Source organism: Corvus moneduloides, chromosome 1 (assembly GCF_009650955.1).
Source record: "Corvus moneduloides isolate bCorMon1 chromosome 1, bCorMon1.pri, whole genome shotgun sequence".
Taxonomy (NCBI): Eukaryota; Metazoa; Chordata; class Aves; order Passeriformes; family Corvidae; genus Corvus; species Corvus moneduloides.
The window spans coordinates 34894739-34916271 of record NC_045476.1 but is presented as its reverse complement, the minus strand read 5'-3'; the positions used below and the strand labels follow the sequence as shown (position 1 = coordinate 34916271).

Here is a 21533-nt window from a genome sequence, read left to right as displayed (position 1 = left end):
CTGGTGAATTTTTTCCCAAACTCACAATGATCCTAAGAAATTCCAAGTAAATGTGAAATCCTGGGATCCAGATGGATCTCCCATTCTCATTACAACAGCCATAATCACATTTCTTTTTTTATGCACAGTCACACACAGCTGCCAAGCCAAGATGGGGACAGTTAACTTGCAAGAACTTCAGAAGGCTTTCCCCAAACATGCAATGGAGCAAAAGCAATGAAAAGAGCAGATATGGGAAGAAAGAACAGATCTAATTTGATGTTTTGGTCTAGCATGAGCCAGAGCATGAAAGAGGCCAGATGAATGTTTTTCTTTCTTCACTGACATGGAAGCAGGGATGTGCTACCACCGATGGGGTGTTTCTGGATCCTCACCCACACATTCAGCCAGGTAACCTTCTCCCCAAGCAGTTAGAGCACCTCCACTCTCACTGACATGTATCTGCCTGTGCAGGTAACACACCATGATTTGGAGCCTTGAGACTGGGCAGGTGATTTCCTTACTATTTCATCACAGACTGCTGCTCTGGGATACATGCCTTATGCAAGTATGATTCTCACTGGGCTCCCTCCTGGAGATTCTCCTTTGTGTTTCTTACTGTGTTGTTTTTCTGGATCTGAAAATAACTTCAGTCTTAGTGAAGGGGAAATTGCAAGCTGAAGTAATGCCTCTAGAAATGTTGCTATTTTCAACTTTCCAGGTTGAAAATAAGTTTCAGCCAGGGTCATTACAGGAAGCACACTAGGAATAATTGCAGGAGAAGCCTGAGCAAGCATATGATACGTGTTTTAATTTGAGCTGACCTCGCGTTGTGCAGGAATATAAAATAATAAAAAATACACTGAAATGCAACTGTGACCTTTCTGCTTCCAGTCTGCTTGTCCTTCCTGCTGGTAAATGGGCAGCTAGGAGCAGGAAAGGGCCAAGGGTCAATGGAGATTGAGAGAGCTATTGGGGCATCGAGCAGCTTTGAGGACACGGGAGAGCAGAGGCAAAATAGGAGAGCCTATTGCACCCAGCAAATGATGCCCACCACGGCACCCTACCCAGGAGAGCCTGCAAGGGTGTGGCACCTACAAGAAACTGGGATGTGGCTGGCCATGTGTGGAACTCAGCCCAATAGCCAAGGGTACAGTATGTGCAAGGAAGCAAAGGAATTGTGTCCCACGGGGCAGCCTCCCCACACTGGTCCCTCTCCAGCCCCATGCCTGCACCCCATCTCCGGCTCACAGAGAGGACCTGCTTGACTCAGAGCATCTTGTTACAGGTGTTAACACAGGGACTTGCTCCTGGGAAAGAGGAATAAAAATTTCATGTATTTGAGCAGAAATTTCAGGCCATCAGTAGCACAGCACCGAATAGGAAGGAAAATGAATAAGAGATCCTGCTGGTTGCAGGGATCTGTGGGAGCTGAGGCCCATCTCTCCAGTGCTTTGTTTATTTCCCTGGCTTGGCAATTTAGCAATTGCCCAAAGGCTAATCAGGCACCTCAATTTTCCCTTTTGTGAGCAGCATCATAGTAAGGATTCAGGGAGAAGCAATATCAAGAATTTCTTCACAAACAGTTAAAAGCCTTTCCTCTGCATTAAGTGCCTGAAAACAAGGACTGCACTGACTCACCTAAGTGAACCTAGCAGAATAAAAGCTGCCCTTCCCTTCTCTGCTACTCTTCAGAGATCCTCTACAAATCCAAAAACTGTTGGAGACAGAAAGATTTCAAATCCAAGTTTTCAAATTTTAGAGGCAAAGGCAGCATCTCACAAATACAGGAAAAACACGCAGAATTTGCATTCAGGCCGTTGCTTGAGTTTCAGACAGCCCCAAAGCACAGTCACTCTGCTCTGAGGCAGTGGGTCTGTTCATGAGGCACCCACCTACATACAGCTACAAGGTAGCTGCATTTTTCATTATTTTTTTTAACGCTCTCCCCATACTTTCATATTTTTTCTCTATTTCTCCCTCTCCTTCTTCCAGTGTCACCTGATAGAGCAGATCCTGTATCAAGTGGGAGTGAGTCAGCATTCAGTTCAATGCTGATCAGGAGGATTCAGAGTCAGATAAAACAAACAAGGACTCATTCCTGATAAAATGCCAGTACAGCGTAGAACACCCTAATGCCATCTATTTCTTACCAGGTCCTTGGAAGTCTTCATAATTCTTTTTGCTTTTCTTATTGCAGTATTTAGTCCCACCTAGGAGAGCAAGAACAAAATGAAAAACAACCAAATCAGCCTCATAGTATCCTACCGACTTTTCTCCCCATTTCCTACCATTTTTTTTCTATTTTAATATCAGTCACAGCACAGACATGATGTATGAGTCCACAAACTCCTCATCAGTTACTTTTTATTGGACTAACAATCAATTATCCAGTCACCTTCTATGAAACTCCAGTTGCAAGAGTTCATTTATTTTGCTCCAGGGCATCATTTATTTTCCAAGGAAAAGTCCAGATCAGCTGAAGAGCTGAAATTCATATCCTGACTGCACAGCCTGAGCTGCAGAGGACATACTTCTCTAGTGACTCCTCCTGAAGGAAAGCTCATCCATTAGAAGACTAAAAGAGGGTGTAACTCATGTAATGTCAGTCTGACTTGCTGTGGAAGGGTACAGCGGAAATATTTGCTCTTGCATGGATAAGGGTTATACTCAGCTGAGGTTCTTCCCAGCAGGGGAACCTGGCATGCAGGGAGGTACAAAGCAGGGAATAGTTTGGAAGGAAAATCTCCTGCTTAGGATCTAGGAAGGTTAGCTTTTTATTCTGGAAATACCTGCCCTGGAGGCCAAGCTCTTGCTGACAGTGGCAAGATAGTTTTTCTGTTGGGTGCATACCAACTTGTGCTGAAGAGGCATTTTGGGATACCTCCATAATGTGGATACTTATACCTACGTAGAAAGAAAGAGTAGGAGAACTATTCCAAGAAAAGATCTTGGAGAGGCATCATCAGGTTGGCCGTCATAAGGCCACAGGTTACAAATAAGTCAGCTACCAGTGATACACAAAAAATTCCTGAAATCCCTTTGCACACAAGCTCTTTAAAGGAGCAGGGGAAATTTTGTGCAAGGGGCACCATCCACGAGTGTGAGGGACAGCCAAGGACCAGCTCTGCTGGCAGCAGGAGGACAGATGTGCCATGTGTGCTGCAGCAAGGCTGTGGTCAAGTGCACCCTGACGGCTGCTTTGCCATGGCCAGGAACTGCCAAACACTGCCATGGCCCTGCTCTCCAGGCCTTGCTCAAGGCTCTGCCATTGCAGAAACCTCAACAAATACATTTTTGTGGCCCATGAGATCCACAGCCCTGGGTGCTGCCTGCCTAAATGTTGAGGCATAGGCAACAGGCAGGGGATGTTTCTGCACCGTGCTATTAAGTGTTGACCTCAGCCTTCAGAAATTTGTCTTGTATCACAGCCCAGAAAGATCACACTGCTCCTCCTGCCACAAGGACTCTTCCCAGTCATGGAGATGAGGAGATGCCCCAGATATGCTCATGCAGTCTGAAATATTTAACAACTGTTTAACAACTCTGATGAACAGCACTTTCTAAATTCGGCCACATTTTTCCGTAAGAAAGGAAGTTCTCACAACTTCAATTTAGGAAAAAAAAAAGAGAAGAGACAGTCAGAGGAGTCTGGGAGGGTCAGCGTAACACCAATGTGCTCCCTCCTGCTGCTCCATTTTCAATTCAGGACAATATTCTTGTATCTCAGTGATGACAATTCCCATATGTTGTGCTGCATTTATTAGGCCACTTTTGAAAACAGCCATATCTGTGAGGAAGTACTTATGTGACGACCTCTGTCCTTCCCTTCAGCATGAGGAAGGCTGACAGCACTACCTGTTTGCTCTCTTTCAGCAGGAATAACTACTTATGTTCTGTAGGCTTTGAGAACTGGCAAAAAAACCCCAACCCTAAAATAAAAAAGGATATAAAAATAAACTATTTTTGAAAATGGTTCAAATGGGAAAAAAAAAATCTAGACTATCACAAACATGTCAGCATGTTTCTGCTCAAAACTGTTAGTGGGGACAAACTGTTCTGTCTGAAAATGACCTGCTAGCAGTCCCTCCTCCAGCCCAGCCTAAGGACATTACTGCCAGCCTAACATCAACTGGGTCTGAGGGCTCTGAGGTAAAGTCAGCACAAATTTATATATATTTATCTGGATAGAGCTACAGGAACTCAGCAAGGGGGAAAATAGGTATGCTTCAGCAAGTGCTATTATTACAGCATTTGGAAAAAAAAAAGTCCCTCATGTGATGGCACCTTACTGAACAGCAGCATGCCAGCTTAGAATATTAAAGCAGATTTAATTTTTATTTAAAGTAATCATTGCCAACATTTTTGTGCTGGGGATAAAACTTAGCATGTCATTATAATTGATTTAGGAAGTGATCAAAGCAAATTAATTAACCATGATATCCAAGGGTCAAAAATTTATGGTGAACAACACAAAGGGATACGGACGAATAAGCATGAGCAGCAAGCAACACAGACTTCTAAATTGCTGGGATTTAGTATATGTGTCACATTAATATACGTATATGTTTAATTCATAGTGTCTATAATCTTCTAAAAATCAGGGTATGTGACAAATAGATGAGAGAAGCTAGCAATGAGCCAAGACATTGTTTTCTAGTTTCTTCCCCCTGAGCATCTGCTGTACCCAAAACCAATCATGCATCTTACATTTGCCATAGTTGTGTTGTACAATACCAGCTGCTGTCATTTCTGCAATAAAATTACTTGACAGGCAGATGTGAAAAATGGCTTGAAATTGAGTATAATAGAAGGAAAATTCCCAGAGAGGTAGGACTTATCAATCCTTTTCTGCTGGGCAGGGTAGGAGAGACCTTTCTCGCTCACAGCAGCAGCACATGAGAAATGCAGCAGCCCATGAGAAACAGCTACAGGAATATTGCACTTGGAGAGCAGAAAAAAAGGGAGGAAAGGCTGGATTGGCCTTGCATGTAGAAAATCCTCTCTCTGAAGCACTACAGTTGATACCTTCTCTCACTTCACAATTTACTTCAGCCAAGACTCCAGGCTGGGCTGCGGAAGACTGGCAGCTGAAACATCCATGGGGAAGAAAACACTCCTGGTTTCACGGGTCACCTGTAATCCCTGGCTGACACCAGCACGTCAAGCCTGCCACCGAAGGCCATACTGCCCATACAACCTCTCCTGCTGCATCTTGGCTAGCAAGGAGCCTCCTCTCTTTCCCACAGCATGAGAACACCACCAAGGAGGGTTCAGCATCTGATGGATGAGTTCCTGGGGAGCAGCCAGCACCATCCACCCCAACTGGAGCAGCCCTGCTGCCCTGTGCGCACAAGATATCCAACCATGGATGGGGCTGAGGGTGGGGCATCACTGCTTTTTCATTCACTGCTTTCTTTCAGTGTTCTCCACAGAGACCATGCATTCCCAGTAATGATTTATTTTTTGGCAAACAGATGTATTTCTCATTGTAAACAAATGCACGAACCAACTCATTTATCATCCTTGTTAGCCAGCTTTTTCCCAGGAGACTGGATATTTACAAAACATTTCAAGTTTCCCTTCTAACTCATTGTCATCATCCTTTAACCAAGAGTACCAAGATAGCAAAATTCTGCAAAGCTTGTCTAATAGTACAGATAAAAGTGGGATTTGTTCACGAGCAACACTTCCTTGTCCTCACAGTTGTCTGCCACCCTCCCACACCAAGTATCTCTGTGCCCGTGGGTCACCCAATACTTGTTTTCAAGGGTCCTTCTGCCTGAGACAGCTTCTACATTGGCATGGCACAGCTGCACACACCACCCTGCAAACCCTATGCCACCCTACTTCCCTTGGATTTATGTGGTGGAATGTTGGGGTTGTGTGATTTGACTTTTTGGGGTTGTTTGCGTTTTCGATTTAGGTAGGGTTTATTTTATTTTATTTTCTGCCAGTGAAGTGGAGCAGAGGAAATGCAGAGAAACAAGTAAAAGAGGAGGAACTAGTGCTCAAACTGTGCCTTCTGCTATTACCTGTCTCCTATTACCTGTAGTTTCTTCAGGGCTTTGTTCTGGCTGCAGCAGAAAAAACTGACACTTCAGCAGATCTTACGGGTTTCCAAAAACAAAGGCTAAAAGGAGGGCATCTTGCTCCACAGGACCTAGTCTGCCTCCCAGATGCTTGTTTCACAGCTTGTGGTCTTAAAAGAAGGAAACAGGTCCCAGTCACAAGGTCTACCTTTGACTGGAAACCTGCTCTTAATCAGGAATGCAGAAGTACTCCCACCCTGGAGTTTGGTTCTGTCTCACCTCCCAGAAAGAAGCTCACATTTTTACAGAGAAAGACAAATGAGAGAAAACAGCAGGAGTATTTTTATTTTACTAAACCCCAAAAGATTTCTTTTTTTCTACCCAGAATTGGTTGGCTCCTACTTTGTCAAACAGCATGCTGGCCACAGTAATGTCCATGAAGGATGTGGCTTCTGCTTTCTACAAAGTCAGTGAAAAGACCTGATAGACAGTACATGAATGAGCAAGAATGCCTGTGGCAGTGATGCTTATTTTGGCAAGATAAAATGGTAAGAACATAAATATGTATATTTTTACTGATGTAAAATGGCTTCCACGAAAATCCTATTGATGGAGATTAAGCCAAAATATGCAGCCAAAAGGTCTCTGATAATCTGGAGCAGAAAAGTGATGGGAAGCAGAATAGGCACCCTGAAAGGCATAAAGAAGGAGTACAAACTGCTTCCAACACAGACTGTTTTAGTCATTGCTAGAGCATGACCACAGTGCTGAAGTCGAGCCATTATTCTAGCCCCAAAAAAATCAATTAAAGTATTGCCATTTAACCAAACAGGCCAGCTGGCTTAAAACAATCTAGAGACAAGCTGATATTAATCTTCTGCAAATCTATTTGTTCCCAGGGCCAGAAAGGAAACTTGGTAGGCAGTGCCTAAAACCCGTCACCCTATTTCAGCCCTTTTCACTCACTAGAGGAACATCCCTGCATTACACAACCTAGTGCAGAAAGTCCTCCAACATATGAGCTGATAAACATTTTGGCTAAAACATTATCCTGTCATCCTAAACCAGCTATCTTGGATGCCTGTACTCCTGTCAGTGTTTTGGAGTGATGCTGCAGCCCATATTAGAATATCTGCTGTTGATGTGGCTTAAACCACAAAGCATATTACAGCAGCTTCAGATACCGTCCAGTTTTCAGCCAGCTTTAGTAAGCCTTCACTTTTGATGTGCCCTATTAGTTTGTCTCATTACTTGAAGGAGTCCCCAGTGTTGCCACCCTCATACTAAAGGGCAGAGGAGAACCTCTGCTCTGCTCTACAAGCCACTGGTGGCAAGAAGGGGCTCACAGGACCCATTACAAGGGACATCATTTCACATGGTCATGCCGGTGATCCAGGAGCTGCAAAGGCCCCTTCCAATCTTCCCCGGCAACATCAGAGGTCTGCTCCTGAAAGTGCCTCCCAGCAGACCAGCCCACCTTGGCCAAGCCCCAGCAACAGGGGGCTGCCCTTGCCCAGGCTGGATGTCCTCCAGCTCTATGCTGAGAACACTGAGCTCCATGAGAACGGAGTAACATTTTTTATTCATAATTAGAGCAAAGTCTTCCAGAATAATCATGGAGTGCTAATAGCTCCAGGCAGCTTGGCAAAAAAAATAATAATTTGGGCTAATTTGTCAGAGACCAGGGAAGTATGTAAAATGATGCATGTATTATTTAAATGGATTGCAGTGTCTCTATTAAGTAGATAGTTTGAAAGGCCTCTGAAGCAGGGGCTCTTCCTCCCTCAAAACACAACAACCACTAAAGCAACATTGCACAAACAGAAAAAAATAAACTAATGGTGAAAAAAGCAGATACACGTTGATATATTCCACCTTAAAGGCAATTAAAACCTTTGACGTTATACTGCCTTCCAAGGACAGGTAATGCTATTTCTTTCATTCCCTTTGCCAGTACAAATATGATACTAATTCTGGGAAAATGGGCATCCAAAATTCTAAATGAGTAAGTGAAGTACCTGAAAATCAATAGAGTTGAACAGAACAGTCATTAGTATTAGAGTCTTGTTCAAACACTCAGCAGGGGACTGCGCCAACATTTGCAGACTCATAAAACCGAAGTGATCAATCAAATTACAAACTAAAGAAGCAAATGTGAGGTAAACTGCATTTTATGCACCTGTGTCTCTGATTGTATATTAATTTTTTTCACCTATAATTCATTTTTACTCAGTCTGGCTTGTCACAGAGTTACTGTGGGCAATTTATCAGCCACTTGAGCATGAATTCTAAGCACTGCTCTTCTCCTCCCATCTCCTCATGCTCTCTCAGGGCACGAGGAGAGCCAAAAGGAAGGGCAGAGTCAGTGTAAAAAAATTGTTTTGTTGGTAGAGTTCCCTTACTCCTGATGAGAAACAAAAGCCTTGACAGAAAGGGATTTAAGTACCATTTGGAAGGGAAGAGGGTTTGCTTGAACCACTCACTCAGACAGTCTCCAGGCCATGCAAAAAAGATTCCAAATTTTGTCAAAAAGCCCAACCCAAAACTCCAGCACATTCAGCTGTTTTCCTTGCGGACAGTGCACTCACTGAAGCTGTTGCTGGAGGTGGAAGGAGTCAACACCTTGGTTCTACACCTGATCTGGGAGATAGGTAAGAGCTCACAAAGATGTGACAGCAACCCACGAGTGGCATCCTTTCCCCTCTGTCTGATCAACCGAGCATTTCAACACAGGTGTTCTAATTTCTTCACGGGAGCCGCCTTGATTTAAACAGCCCCTCTCTCCAGACACCTAACTCCCTGTGCAGCCATGGAGAATCCATCCCTCTCTTTAAGTGCAGTTCATTGCCTGCATCCCCTTTGACTTCAAGAGGTGCCTTGCACTTCTGACACCCAGTTCAAGATGGGGGATCTTGATGAAACCTGTTTGACGACGTTTGGACACCTGTTTGATTAAGTTTAGGCAATATTCTGGTTGAGTTAGTGTGGACCCCTTCTGCTGCTTGCACTCATCTTCTTTCACCCCTGTGTAGCTGCACACCCATAGATAGATCTCTGTGTTGACGTATCCTGGAGCATAGACTCACACCTGCTATAAACCAAGCATTACTGTCATTCTTGGAAGGCAGGTGTTTCTCCAGACCTTAATATTGGCAGAACTAAATCCATCTTGGATATGGACCGCAGGCCATTGAAGCCCATAAAAAGATTACCCGATTTCAATGATTGCTGGACTAGATCCTGTGTGAAACATCTCATGCAGACTTTCAGAAATCAAACATGCCTTTCTCCATCCAGATGCAGAGAAAAAGGTTTCCAAAAATAGATGCAGAAGTGAATGGCTTGCTGTTCAACACTGCCAAACAACCCCCACACTCACGAGTTTTAGTGTGACTGGAGATACATGATGGCCGGGAAGGAAAAAATTACTCACAACCAAAAGAATCCCAAAACAAACAGCACGTTTAGACACCTATGCAGATATGTATATGTTTGAGTATAGCAAAGGTCTAGGATGTGCAATCAAGGACATGCAAGTGTTGTAGCAAGTAACTGTATATTAAAGAAACAGTGGTAATTAAATATGTTTTCAGCCTGTGGCAAAAGATAATGCACATTAGCTTAAACCTCTTGCACTGCAGACTAATCCAAGTCAAATAGCCCTGCATTTGCAGCAGGTAACTTATGCCCACGCAGGCTTTCACAGCAGATCAGGCAATGTGGGGATCACTTGTCGTGCTGTGGTAACGTGGTGGCATAGATGAACCTCAGCTGAGTATCTGCTTTGGGGTTATCGTACTGCTGACCAATAAAGTCTGAAGAAAGGGGTATTTTTTTTTCCCTACTCTTCTTCTCTGACCCAGACTGGTACTTGAGAATTTGGCCCTGTGACTCCCACGCTTCCTCAACCCAGCTGATGATGGTCCACACAGCTAATGTGTGTTAGGCACCTTTTGTTCAAACAGATATTTTCTAGGAGTGTCCGTGCTCTAAATGTTGAAATTTATTTCCTAGACAATGCATGTGCTGTGGAAGCCTCTGAACTGCTCAGTTCCAGCTTGAAGGACATTCCACAATCAGTAGTTTTAAGAAAAGTGGGAAACCAACTCACCTTTGGAGGAGAGTAGAGATGACAAAGCGGTTGTCCTGGATCCTGTTTACACAGCCTCAAGGAATGGCAAACCACATCGGCATTCATTTCCCTGTCTATGCTGAATGAAATGGTGCATAAACAAAGACTATTATGTTTTTCTGGGCTCTTGAAAGTAGAAGCTATTTCCATGGGAAACTAAATCTTCCCAACACCACACAATAATCTCAGCTCACTTCACCGTGGCCCATAACCGCTGCTCAGTACTGCGTTGGGTTCTAATGATTTTCTGCCACGACATCCTACTCAGCATTTAAAATTGGAACCCAGGATGATGAAAAAGGACTGCGCTTTACATACAGCACCTGAATCAAATGCATTATAACTATTCTGGTTTTTTAATCAATCATAAGCCTGACAAAGATTTAAAGGTTAAAGTTAATGCATATGCAATTTGGCACATACGAATGTTCAATCATTAACTCAACAAAATAACCAGAAATCCTTCAAAGATTCTTAACCTTTAACCACCAAGCATGAGTGCTAGGATTGTTTCTTTCTTTTTGGGACATACCTCTGGGCTAATCAGGAATTAAATTAAAATGTTTGATTATGTCACTTCTTAGCCCTGTAAGCACTTTGCAGTCCCTTGGCTAGTTTTAAAAACAAAAACAAAAGCCCTGGGGAAGAAGAAGGTCTAGTAAAAGCTCTGTTAATTAAACTAAGAACTTTCAAAGAGGAATAAAATGACCTACATTTTATTTTTTTAATCACTTAGATTAAATAGTAGGCTTCCCCAAGAGTGCACATCAAGGTCGGGGCTGAGAGCATGTAGGGGCTGACAATTAGAAAGCCTGATTAAAGGTAGAATGGAAAGCAAGAGCCAAGCAACAAGAGTGTGATTTTATAGAACCTGTCTCTCACACACGGGTTATTCAAATTCCTCCCTCAGTCAAATGAGCTGAATTTCAAAAGGTAATTGCATCAGGTGGGCCTGATCTGAGATTTAAATGGAATATCAAGATGGTTACCAGTGGCAGCCTGTGTTTATTCACTCAGGAATAGCTGTGCCAAATGCCAAACCAGAATCACTTTGAAGCATCTCTGCTTTAAAAATAATGTGATTTTAGGAGTGAAATCCCTCCACTTCAACCTGATAGCATATCTGTACATATCAAGAGCAAGCAAAGCAAAAATCTGAGAGGACACAGCAATACTTACAGTTCAGCTATGTGTGGTCCATAAAGTTCAGCAAGCACGTAACAGAAACCTTGCAGTTTTTCTAGAAAACATAGTTTTTTATTTTAAGTAATTGAGCATGGTGAAACTTGTTTTACAGCACTCAAAATACAGCAGCATTAGGCTCATTAAGGTGAATGCTGATTTACCTTAGGGGAAAGCATGTGAATCTCTGACCTCCGTGTAGTACCAGAGAATGGGAAAACCTGAATTTCTAATCTTGTCTAAAACCCTTCTGGCTTTAGGTAAGTTACATGATTAAAAAGAATAACTAGATTTTGTTAATTTTTCTGAGTATAGCATAATGGAAAAGTCAAAAGAAATTGTGCATGCCACAGCATCTTCTAAGCAGTTTAAACAAACGTCTCAGTAGGTTTGAAAGAAAAAAGAAAACAAACACATAAATCAAAGAACAGAAAGTGATGTTGGGCTTGATGCTACTCCTAGAACTGTCTGGGAGCATCTGGGGGCTTGTGGAGTTAAGAGAATATGTTTTGTGTAGAGCACGAGTTGTGCAGGAGTAATTGCATTCAAAGAAATAGTTGACACCTTTCATTTGGCTTCCTTTCACAGTCTACAGCCATGTGCCTTTTTGGGATGCTGGCTCAGGTGATTTCCTTAATATGTATGAAGCATGTCCTCGATACAACAGTTCATCAGTGATTTCTTTAAGGTACTGTTGTAAAAAAACAGGTGATCCATGTGCCTGAGCAAAGACACTGAGGGAAAGATTGGGGGTTTGAATACAAGCAGGGCAATGATGTGACAGTTCCTATGAAGGAAAACTGCCTGTTTCTTGGCCTGAACGGACTAGAGCTGGTTAACCATGCACATATCCTGCAAAGGAGATGTCAGGCCTTGCTCCAGCAGGGGTGGTGCTGTGAAATGTCGTAAGAGACAGGTTCACACAAGTGCCGTGACAACAACAAACTTGCAGCTCCTCAAATTCCCTAGAGCTGTTGTATTCTCTTGCACCTCCATTACCCAGACAGATCTGTACTTGAGGAAGAAAGCACAGAGTATTCTCATCCTTCATCTTTCCCGGAGAAAAGCCATGGAAACACCCAAAGCAGTCACTTCCCCTCCAACTTTGGGCTGACTATTCCATTTTAACCAGCATCAGGCTGGATATGCCTAGGGCTGGGGGGCTACTACACACAGGGTGGGTAGTTCTGCTGTGTGGAGGGTACAAACCCTCGTGGCAGTGACTCCATTGGTAGGCATGGGTGTGCTCCTGCTCCCACAGCTGCTCTCCTGCCAGGACTGCAGGCATCTTGGCTGGCAACCTGCACCTGAGAAAGGAGGACTGGCACCAGGAAGGCATATCAGGGAATTAAGAGAGTTTTCCCAACACCCTCCTACTCATGCTGTTGCAGGCAACTTCTGTAATTACAGTAGCTGATTTTTCTTATCCCATGACAAGTGTTTTATTTCAACCAAGTTATTAGCTTCATTTCTTTGCCTCCTTTGCCACATAACTCCTTACTATTGGCTCTTTAGAAGCAATCTGCAAATAAAAATTGGTCTCCTGACTAGAATTAGATTTTATTCTTGTTCACCTAAAATGAAAGATGTCGCAGACATCAATAATCCTGTGTTTGGCATCTCTGCTGATTAGAACACCCTCTGATGAGGTTTGCCAGTGCAGTACCTGGCTCCCTATAGTAACCTGCAGGCAAAGGTGGCTGGCTTCCCCAACACCTCCCCAGTGCATTGCAGGTGATAATCTCCTTATGATTTTCCCAAACCAGTTGGTTTCTACAACATTTCTGGCTCTGGAGGAGCCAGTTGGCTGCTGCAACCTTTCCTGGTGTCTGAGAAGAGAGGAGAATTTGGCTGCCCATCAGCTCTGGAAAGCTGATATAGGTGTTTTGCTGGTCACACTGATTTCCTTATGCATATAGGAAGCTTAATGTGTAATTACCACACAGTGTAAAAAATGATGGGAGGGAAAAAGAATAGTAATAATGTTAAATTATCACTGAGCACATAAAATCTTCTTGAAAGATTCAGATGCCATTCAGACTTTGGCTTTCAAGAAAACACCAAGACCAAAGCCACAGAAAGGATTTACAGGACTTGCCATTGGAGCCAGCCTGCATTCATGTGTTCACAAATCTCCAGCTCTGCTAACACACACAAAGAGAGGATATTGCAGAGAGAAATCTCTGTTAGGAAGAAGTGTAAGTCAGAAAAGAGGGGAAGAGAAACAGAAATAACTATGAGTGTTCAGGGGCAAGAAAAGAGCTTAAACAAAACTAAATGCTGGAAAATTTAGAGAAAATATATAGTATACTTGCTTCAGGTAGAAGCAAGTCCAGAAAGTTTTTCTCTATAGCTTCATAGTCCTGGAAACACAAACTCTGGCTGAATCCCAGAGGACAAATATTTGCAAAAAAGACGCTATTATCATGTTGCCATTTGCACTTGAGCTCTAAGGTGTTTACACAGCAGTGGTCAACACAGAAGCAGAGCATGACTCAGAGGCAAAGCCAGAGGCAGAGGTTCTCAAAGCACATTTTGGGTATCAGACACCTCTGTGTCATCAAGCAGACAGTCATTATCCAGGTAAACATAAATTCTTGCTAACAACATCTCTTACGCTGTAAATACTGTCCCTTCCCCTGGACCTGGCCTTTCTATCTGCTCAAGAGCCTTCCTCACTCATGCCATTACTGTTCTTATTCTCATAGGTTTATTTGCCATGTCTCTTGAATCATATACATTGCAAGTATTTCCATATAAGTGAAGACGTGGTTCTGTTTTCTACACAGCCTGTGAGATTGAGTGGGACTGACAGGTACCGAAATTTTCTCTCTTTTTCTCTAAGCATTTTTTGTTCTTGAACATCACATAACTTTACAGAAGGCTTGATCCAAACCTGACTTGACTGTAATCAGAATTATAGGAGGCCCTCAAAAAATCCCACTTTCTGGGGTTTTTGGAGTTTCTACTCCTTTTTATGCCTTAGGAAAAGCCCTGCTGCCATTAATTTGTTGCTGTTATTCTTGTTATCGATTGTAGGCATGTGCATAATAATGAAATTGTTTCTCCAGGTGAAATGCATGACCTACTTTAGTAGGTTTGCTCCTCACGAGCATCCAAAGCTTTTCTACTCTTTAAAGCAGCAAGAAGAAGCTGCTGATTCCTGCTGGGCTGCAGTGTTCACCTCCCAGGAGAGGATAAATCGGGTTACACTGTAGCTCCCACACAATCCATAGGATTTTTCACTCCTTTCAAGTTCAGGGTCATTTTTTTTCTACTGGGTATATCCATGCATCTCAGAAGGTAACTGGATTATACAGATTCAACTAAAGGGATAATAGGATTTTATGTGTGTAAAGAATGGCAGCTGAAAAGAAATATCTTGACATGTCAGAAGAACAAGGTCCACTGAGTGAATCATGAACACAGAGCTAGCATGTCATAATTTAAAGAAGAAAATTGTATTTTAATAGCAGGATCAGTGCTTCTAATTGCAACTTCATGGTTGTGTGCCTGTAATTTAAAACACTGAGGATATGACTTATGGAATAGAAATCAGATAAATGTCTTCTATCAATGAATGAATCCTAGCAATTAGCTCCCTGCCCCATTCTGCACTGGGAAATCCTCCCTTGGAAAGGAAGGAATTAATATTCTATACATATCTTCTGTGAAACTAGGGTCTACAGAGTGAGATGGTTTCTCAGAGATACAATTTGTGAAATCATATAAAAATGATATTTTAATGAAGAATTCTAAGCCATATTTTTACATTAATAACGTCAAAAAGATATCAGGAATATGAGATCTAGTAACTTAAATAGTTACAGGATTGGTCTGTGAGGCACAAAGCTATTCTGGCATTCAAACTGTTCTCTATTTAGGGGTGTGCATGTGGAGCTCCAAGCTCCTTTGGGTAGATAAAATAAGGGGAGAAAAAGGGGAGTCTTACATATATTTGTATTGAATAGCTGTTGCTTTTGAAATTTGTATCACCAGTTACATTTCAATAGCTTTTCTGTGCACACCAAATGCTCACATCTTACACCTGTCAGCCTCATCTCATTTTTAAAATTTTACAATAGCAGCTCCTATACCTGCTGAAAACATTTTCATCTTCATCGTTGCTATAAAGACCCATATCGACAAGAAGGAGGAGCAGTGGGGCATACAGTGAATCTATTCTCAAGCTGCTAACAAAGACACAAAGGGGAGAGAAAGGAAGGGAACTGGTCTGCATGTGTTGGTGCTCACGTGTGTGCAGGGCTTAATACAGCCCCATTCACTCTAAGTTTGGAACGAAATCCCAGCTCTGAATCTAAGTGAAGACATGCCACTGACTTTCCTGTAAATAGCCACTTGCTATCTCCCAGCTACACACCTTTGAGAGGTGGATGAAGTTTTCTCAGACTTCATATGCGAGTTTTTGATTAACAGAGAAATACATCAGCACCAACACGACAGATGGCGTATTATTTGGTACTTACCAGGTATGTAGTCACACAGTCTCTCCACGGCTGCTTTTACTGTACTGTTGTGCCACTGTGCAAGCTGTTCGATGACAGACACCACAAGCACGCATCCTTCAAGCAAACAAGAAACCAAAAAGAGGGAATACCATTATCTGTGAAATGTGAGGAAGTGCCCTGCACCACAGAAGTACTTCTGGCATCTTTGGGCATTTCATTTTTTTGAGGTGTTCCATGGCAGATAGGTGTTCAAGGGGAAAAAATATCAATTAATTTCTGTCTTCATTCATACCCTGTAAGTTATTACAGAGAGGATGTTGATTCCAGAGGAGCACACAGAACAGCCTGGCTTTTACAGCACTGTATGATGCTCCTGGAAAAATGACGCCATTCTTTCACGGTTGAAAATTGAGGAGTTGAGGGGATAGCCAATGTTACAACTGCCTCCTTGGTCGCCTGCTCTGTCGTTTTATCTCACAAGAAAAAAGGCACAAGTCTGTACTTGACAGGACTTTTATATCTCTCCACAAAAGCTGCTCAGAGAGGAAACCAAATGTTTGTGACTGCCTTCAGAAGAGATGTCACACCACTGACATGTGCTGACCATGACAGAGCATCCATTGCATCATTTCTTCACAGACCTTCCTCTGAAGCCCAGCGATGCTCAGCACACACAGGGGTGCTGAACCCAGCTACACATTTGTTAAAACCAAAATGTCTTCACAGTTCATTCTGCTCTGCTTCTGTGGTTGGAAAGAAACCACTTCCTATGACCTACAATTCTGGTTATTTCTCATCACTAATCTGGGTGTGAACATGGCTAGTGAAGTTTCTTGAGATGTGCAGCACGTTTCCTGCTGTTTTGGGGACTGAATAGATTCAATGTGATCCCCATGGAACAGTCATTCAAAATCCACAATGAGCATTCATTTCAAGTCAATTTGAAATTGCTGCAGGTCTGCATTGTGCTTTCTCTGCAGTGGCTTCACAATTTTATGAGGAATACATCTTCGGTGATGCAAAGTCTGCCCACTGTAGTCAGACCTCTTAGCCAGAGTGAGGTCACTGCCTAGACTCAGAACCTGTGCAAGAGTGGCAGGTATCCCAGGCAGACAGGAGACAAGGAGCCAGGATGCCAATTTGCAGCAGCCTGAATAAAGACTTCTCTTTAAAATCCCTGTAACTGAACTGTGTTTCCTCTCCTATGCAAGAAATCTCGTCTCTCACACTTGCTCTAGCAGAGTCTAGAAATGGAGGTGAACTGCAGTAGTTTGATGTGGCTGCAGACTCATCTTTTTCCAAAGCTCAAGAACATTAATGTTCAGGTTTTCAGACTGTCAAAACTCTTCAAAGTGAGCTTATAAATTCCTTCCAAGAACCCTTACCTATGTGCTATTAAATCAAAGTGCTGTTCTTCAACATAAATAACTTTGATGCTTCTATGGCAAGTAAAAGAGAAGGTAGGGCAATTGGAACTTGCTATAAGACCAATATTTTTGAGTTTTCTATTACTTCTTCTATCCAAATACAGTAATCCAGTGGAAATTACAGAGAATTTGTCACCTCTTTTGCGGGGATAAAAGTCCACTTCTACATACTTATTAAATAAAAGGCTCACTCTAGATCCTCTGCAGAATGATTTATGAAGCATACTAAGAACCATTACCTCCAGTCAGCCTAAAAGAATTGAAGAATAAATGGAGACAGATGTGACCAAGAAAAACCCTGAAGCAAGACATTCCTTCTTTCCTGCTCCCCTCCCCAACTACCCAAATAGCCAGAGGCTAACTAGTCCCAGGAATTAATAGCTAATTAAAAACTTAATAGCTGAAAATAAAAAAAAGTTTAATAATAGAGAGCTAAACTAAAAGTAAGGGGGACATCCAAGATGAAGGGTATAGCACGTTCAGGTCTCGGTCTCAAAGAACAGGCCAGGGGCCATCTGGCCCAGGTTTAACCTTAGCACAGCCTCATCATGAAATAGTTTGGATTGGAAGGGACCTTTCCAGTCCAAGCCCTCTGCAGTGAGGAGGGCCATCTTCACCTAGATGAGGTCGCTCAGAGCCCTGTTCAACCCGATCTCAAATGTTTCCAGGGATAGGACATCCAGCACTCCCACAGTGATAGGGGTGGAAGTTAAAGAATGCAAGAGACTTCAGCTATTTTAGTGCAAGTCATGCCCTGCACTGGCCTCAGGGACAGAAAACAGACCCTGGCTCCTTTGCCAGGGTAGTGTGGGAATAGCCTTGCTGGACTGACTCCATCCTGTAGCACTGAGATGGCAGTGCACATCCTGAAAACACATCATAACACATCTACAGCATTACGTAACTTAGTTCTTAAAAGGCCGCATTATTAACACACATGAACAACCTACAGACAACAGGAACTACCCTTCCCCTGACTTCTATGTCTGTTTTATTCATGAGGATGGAGGCTCAGAAAAATTAAATTACCTAAATGATGACTTAACCACAAAACCACACAGTCTTTCTGTGCTTTCCTTTCTACTCTTACCAAGGTCAGATGTTCATCTATCAATCTTGCTGTCTAGAAGTCAGAAAGACAAAAGGAGTCCAAGCAGAGAGACAGGGAGAAGCTAGCCCTTTGATATTTTCCAAGGTGCACAGCTTTTGTTGTTTTACCTCTCATTCTTTTGCATCATGAGCTTGAGGAATCTACAGAATCATAGAATTGTTTAGGTTGGAGTTGACAGTGTCACCTACTGCAGCAGAGAGAAGTGTTGCTCATTTTGCCTGTGCTGTGTAACTCAGTGCTCCTGCACCTGCAGCCAGGGGCTGCAATAAAAAGGGACTATGGACAAACAGCTCAAAATCCAAGAAGTTGGGCCGAGGATAAAAATACCATTGATATTTCCATTTTCTCTGTTATACAACAGACAGTCTTCACTGAAGATGTAAGTTGCTCTTTCATGTTTGTCAAAGTACCACAGAGGGAGTGAGAAAAAAAAAACAAAACTATTTTTGGTTCAGCTCTGCCAAATAGAAACAGAATTCTTAATCACAAACACAACCATGCAGGTATCCCCACTCAAGGAGCAGTCTCACAGCAATTAAAAGAAAATTTTTCGTGTTGATTAAGTCAGATAGACACCTTTTCATCTATTGAACCAGGCCCAAAGGCAAATCTGCTTCACATGAGGATGAATGGAGCCAACGCTGAGTCTGAGCAGTACTTAATGCAGTACCTCAGGCTACTAGATGCTATATGAATATAAATAACAGTAACAACAGCCTGACTACTTGGGAAAAACACACAGAGCTGAACTTCAAAATGTTTGCTCTCATAAACTCATCTTCACTCTCACAGAGAGGAGGTTTCTGCTCGTGCTATTACACCCTTCCCACCTTGGCCACTTGCAGACCACACCTCGGTTATCCAAATGCAATTATTCCACATGAAATGCCACTCTCCATGGGACAACTTGATAGACAAAGTCTTGGCTGATTTTCAAAAGGATCTGCCGTTCCTCAGGCACCACAGTTGAAATCTCTGGACCTGAATTTGGAGCGTCTCCCTGCCCTCTGGTAGGAAGGGTGCACACCAGGAACACATCCCACCAACACGTGCCATTGGCTGATCTGCTCTCTGTCTTCCCCATCTACCTGGGCTTTTATCAGTTGCCCTTGGTCAACCTGTCCCTACTCCTTGTGGTCTGCTGCCATGAGCTGTGCCCTGGTGGATGCCTGCTTATGTGTGCAGTCTGCTGGCCTCAAAGCCTTTCATTTAGGCTGATGTCATCAGGAGCAGTTTTTGGGCTGGAGATTCTAAAATACTCAGGAAAAAGGTTGAACCCTGCGAGGAGGGATGAGGAATGTCCTAAGGGGACTCAGAGTGCTAGAGGGAGCCTGATCTACCTAAGCTCCGTGTTTTTTTCATGGAAAACATGCCTCCCCAGTAATTCAGGTTCATCCTCTAGGAGAACCTATCTCTGGTGTTGGGCTATAGGTAAACTTTCAAGAGATGAGTGTCTATAAATTTAAGTTAACTCAGACTATCCTTGCTTATACTACAAACCTGCTCTCTTTTTATCATCTTCCTCTGGATTGAGTGGCAGGAAAAGAAATGCTGACCAGTTATCCTAGTTTTTAATAGGTCTTAATTCCACTGGCTAAAAATGGAAAATAATTAGTTAGCTAAAAAGGACAGGGGGAAATCAGACATCTTTGACTGTAAAAATCTCACTGCTTTAATTACTTATGACATGTGCAAGAATATAAACTTTTTAGTACTATAGCATCAGTAGAAAAGCACGTCCAGATCTGGCCAGTCATTAGCAACTATTCCTTGCTTTTAATTTACCAGATATTTAGATGTGATTTATTTCTCATCATGAGCTGGGCACATATAAGGCAATGTAAATAGGCTTAATCATTAAATAAAGCTCAATTTTTTTTTTTTTTTTTACAGTTGCACATGATTTTCTTTAGAAACAACTTTCAGTACGTTGATTCTGCTGTCTCACTTCAATAATAGGTTTCAATACCTTGACAGGCTGAAGGATGTTTTCTCTGAAAGAAATTCATTGGCATTATAATACTTACTAGGCATTAGAAACTAGACTCTTGTCTTAATAAATGCCTGTCGCTTTTAGCGATGGTTTGTCCCACCTGCTATTAATTTCTGAAGAGATAAGACAAGACCATAACCATTTTGCTCGGTGCAGTAAGGTGAAAACTCACACATCAGGAAGTACTTCTCTCCATGTATTTGAAAGTAGTGTGTAATAAAAAAAATGCCATTTCCAACAAGCCCAGGAAAAAAAAATCATACCCCATTAATAAAATCAGAACTAGAGGAATTCAGCGCTTAGCTGTGAAGCCTCTGGCAGTTTGAGCAGACTATTTAACTTAATCCACTTCTGCCACACAAGTTTGAAAGGATCTATAATTAGAATTCTACCTAGGGATGTCAAAAAGTATCTGGATAGTGAAAGCTGCCTCTCTAAGTTTCAGATTTGTAGGTATATTTGTCTGAGTAAAACTCTGTTAAATGGGTTTTCTGGCACCTGGCACATCTTCCTTTGCCATCCTTTGCTCATGTTTCTGCATGCTGAATTTCTTTCTCACCCCTCCAGTCACAAATTATATGTACCCACAGAGTACAAGGAGGACATAAGTCCAAAAAAGTGGCGTTGGACACCAATAAAAACCCTGCTGGCCAGGCTGTGGCTACTCCGCGGCCACTCTGCTCGCTCCTGATGGAGCAGGAACTGGTGCCTTGCTTGGTGATATGGCAAACCTCTGCCTAAAAATCTGTCTGCTGCAGCAAGGCTCTGCACACAAGAAGCCATTTATCACATTCCTAGCTTTATACAGAAGATGAAGGCTCTCCCAAAACAGTCTTTGCTTCTTCCATTTATAGATGATCCTAAGCTCCAAAGGCATCTCTTAAAGCCTAAAGGTGGGAAGACCCAAGAACCTGTCTACAAAAGAGGATATTGCTTTGTGCTGATGCAGTTGTTCTGGCATAAAAACACCTCTTTCCAAACTAATCTTATCCAGTTCCAGTTCAACCTGGAACAAGACATTCCTTATTCACATGGGGTGCTAATAAGAAATAAGGCTTTCTCCTCTGAGATGGGGACATCCATGTGGGTGTTCTAGGTGCAGGCAGACCATGGCTATGCAAAGTTACAACACAGAGAATATTTTCTTTTTTATATAATCATAGAATGGTTTAGGTTGAGAGGGACTTTAAAGATCATCTTGTTCCAAG

At 42.5% G+C, this 21533-nt stretch overlaps 1 protein-coding gene across 2 annotated transcripts in view; it reads right to left on the bottom strand.

The window, feature by feature from the left end:
• The window catches only part of AOAH (acyloxyacyl hydrolase), a 77255-nt gene that overhangs the window by 47010 nt on the left and 8712 nt on the right, over positions 1–21533 (bottom strand). For both annotated transcript variants that reach the window (XM_032105080.1, XM_032105071.1), the window contains exons 3-6: positions 15813–15908; positions 11323–11383; positions 10123–10222; positions 2133–2192 (exon numbers count right to left, since the gene is read on the bottom strand). In XM_032105080.1, coding sequence (XP_031960971.1) covers positions 2133–2192; positions 10123–10222; positions 11323–11383; positions 15813–15908 — 317 coding nt within the window. The remainder of the gene's footprint in view (positions 1–2132; positions 2193–10122; positions 10223–11322; positions 11384–15812; positions 15909–21533) is intronic.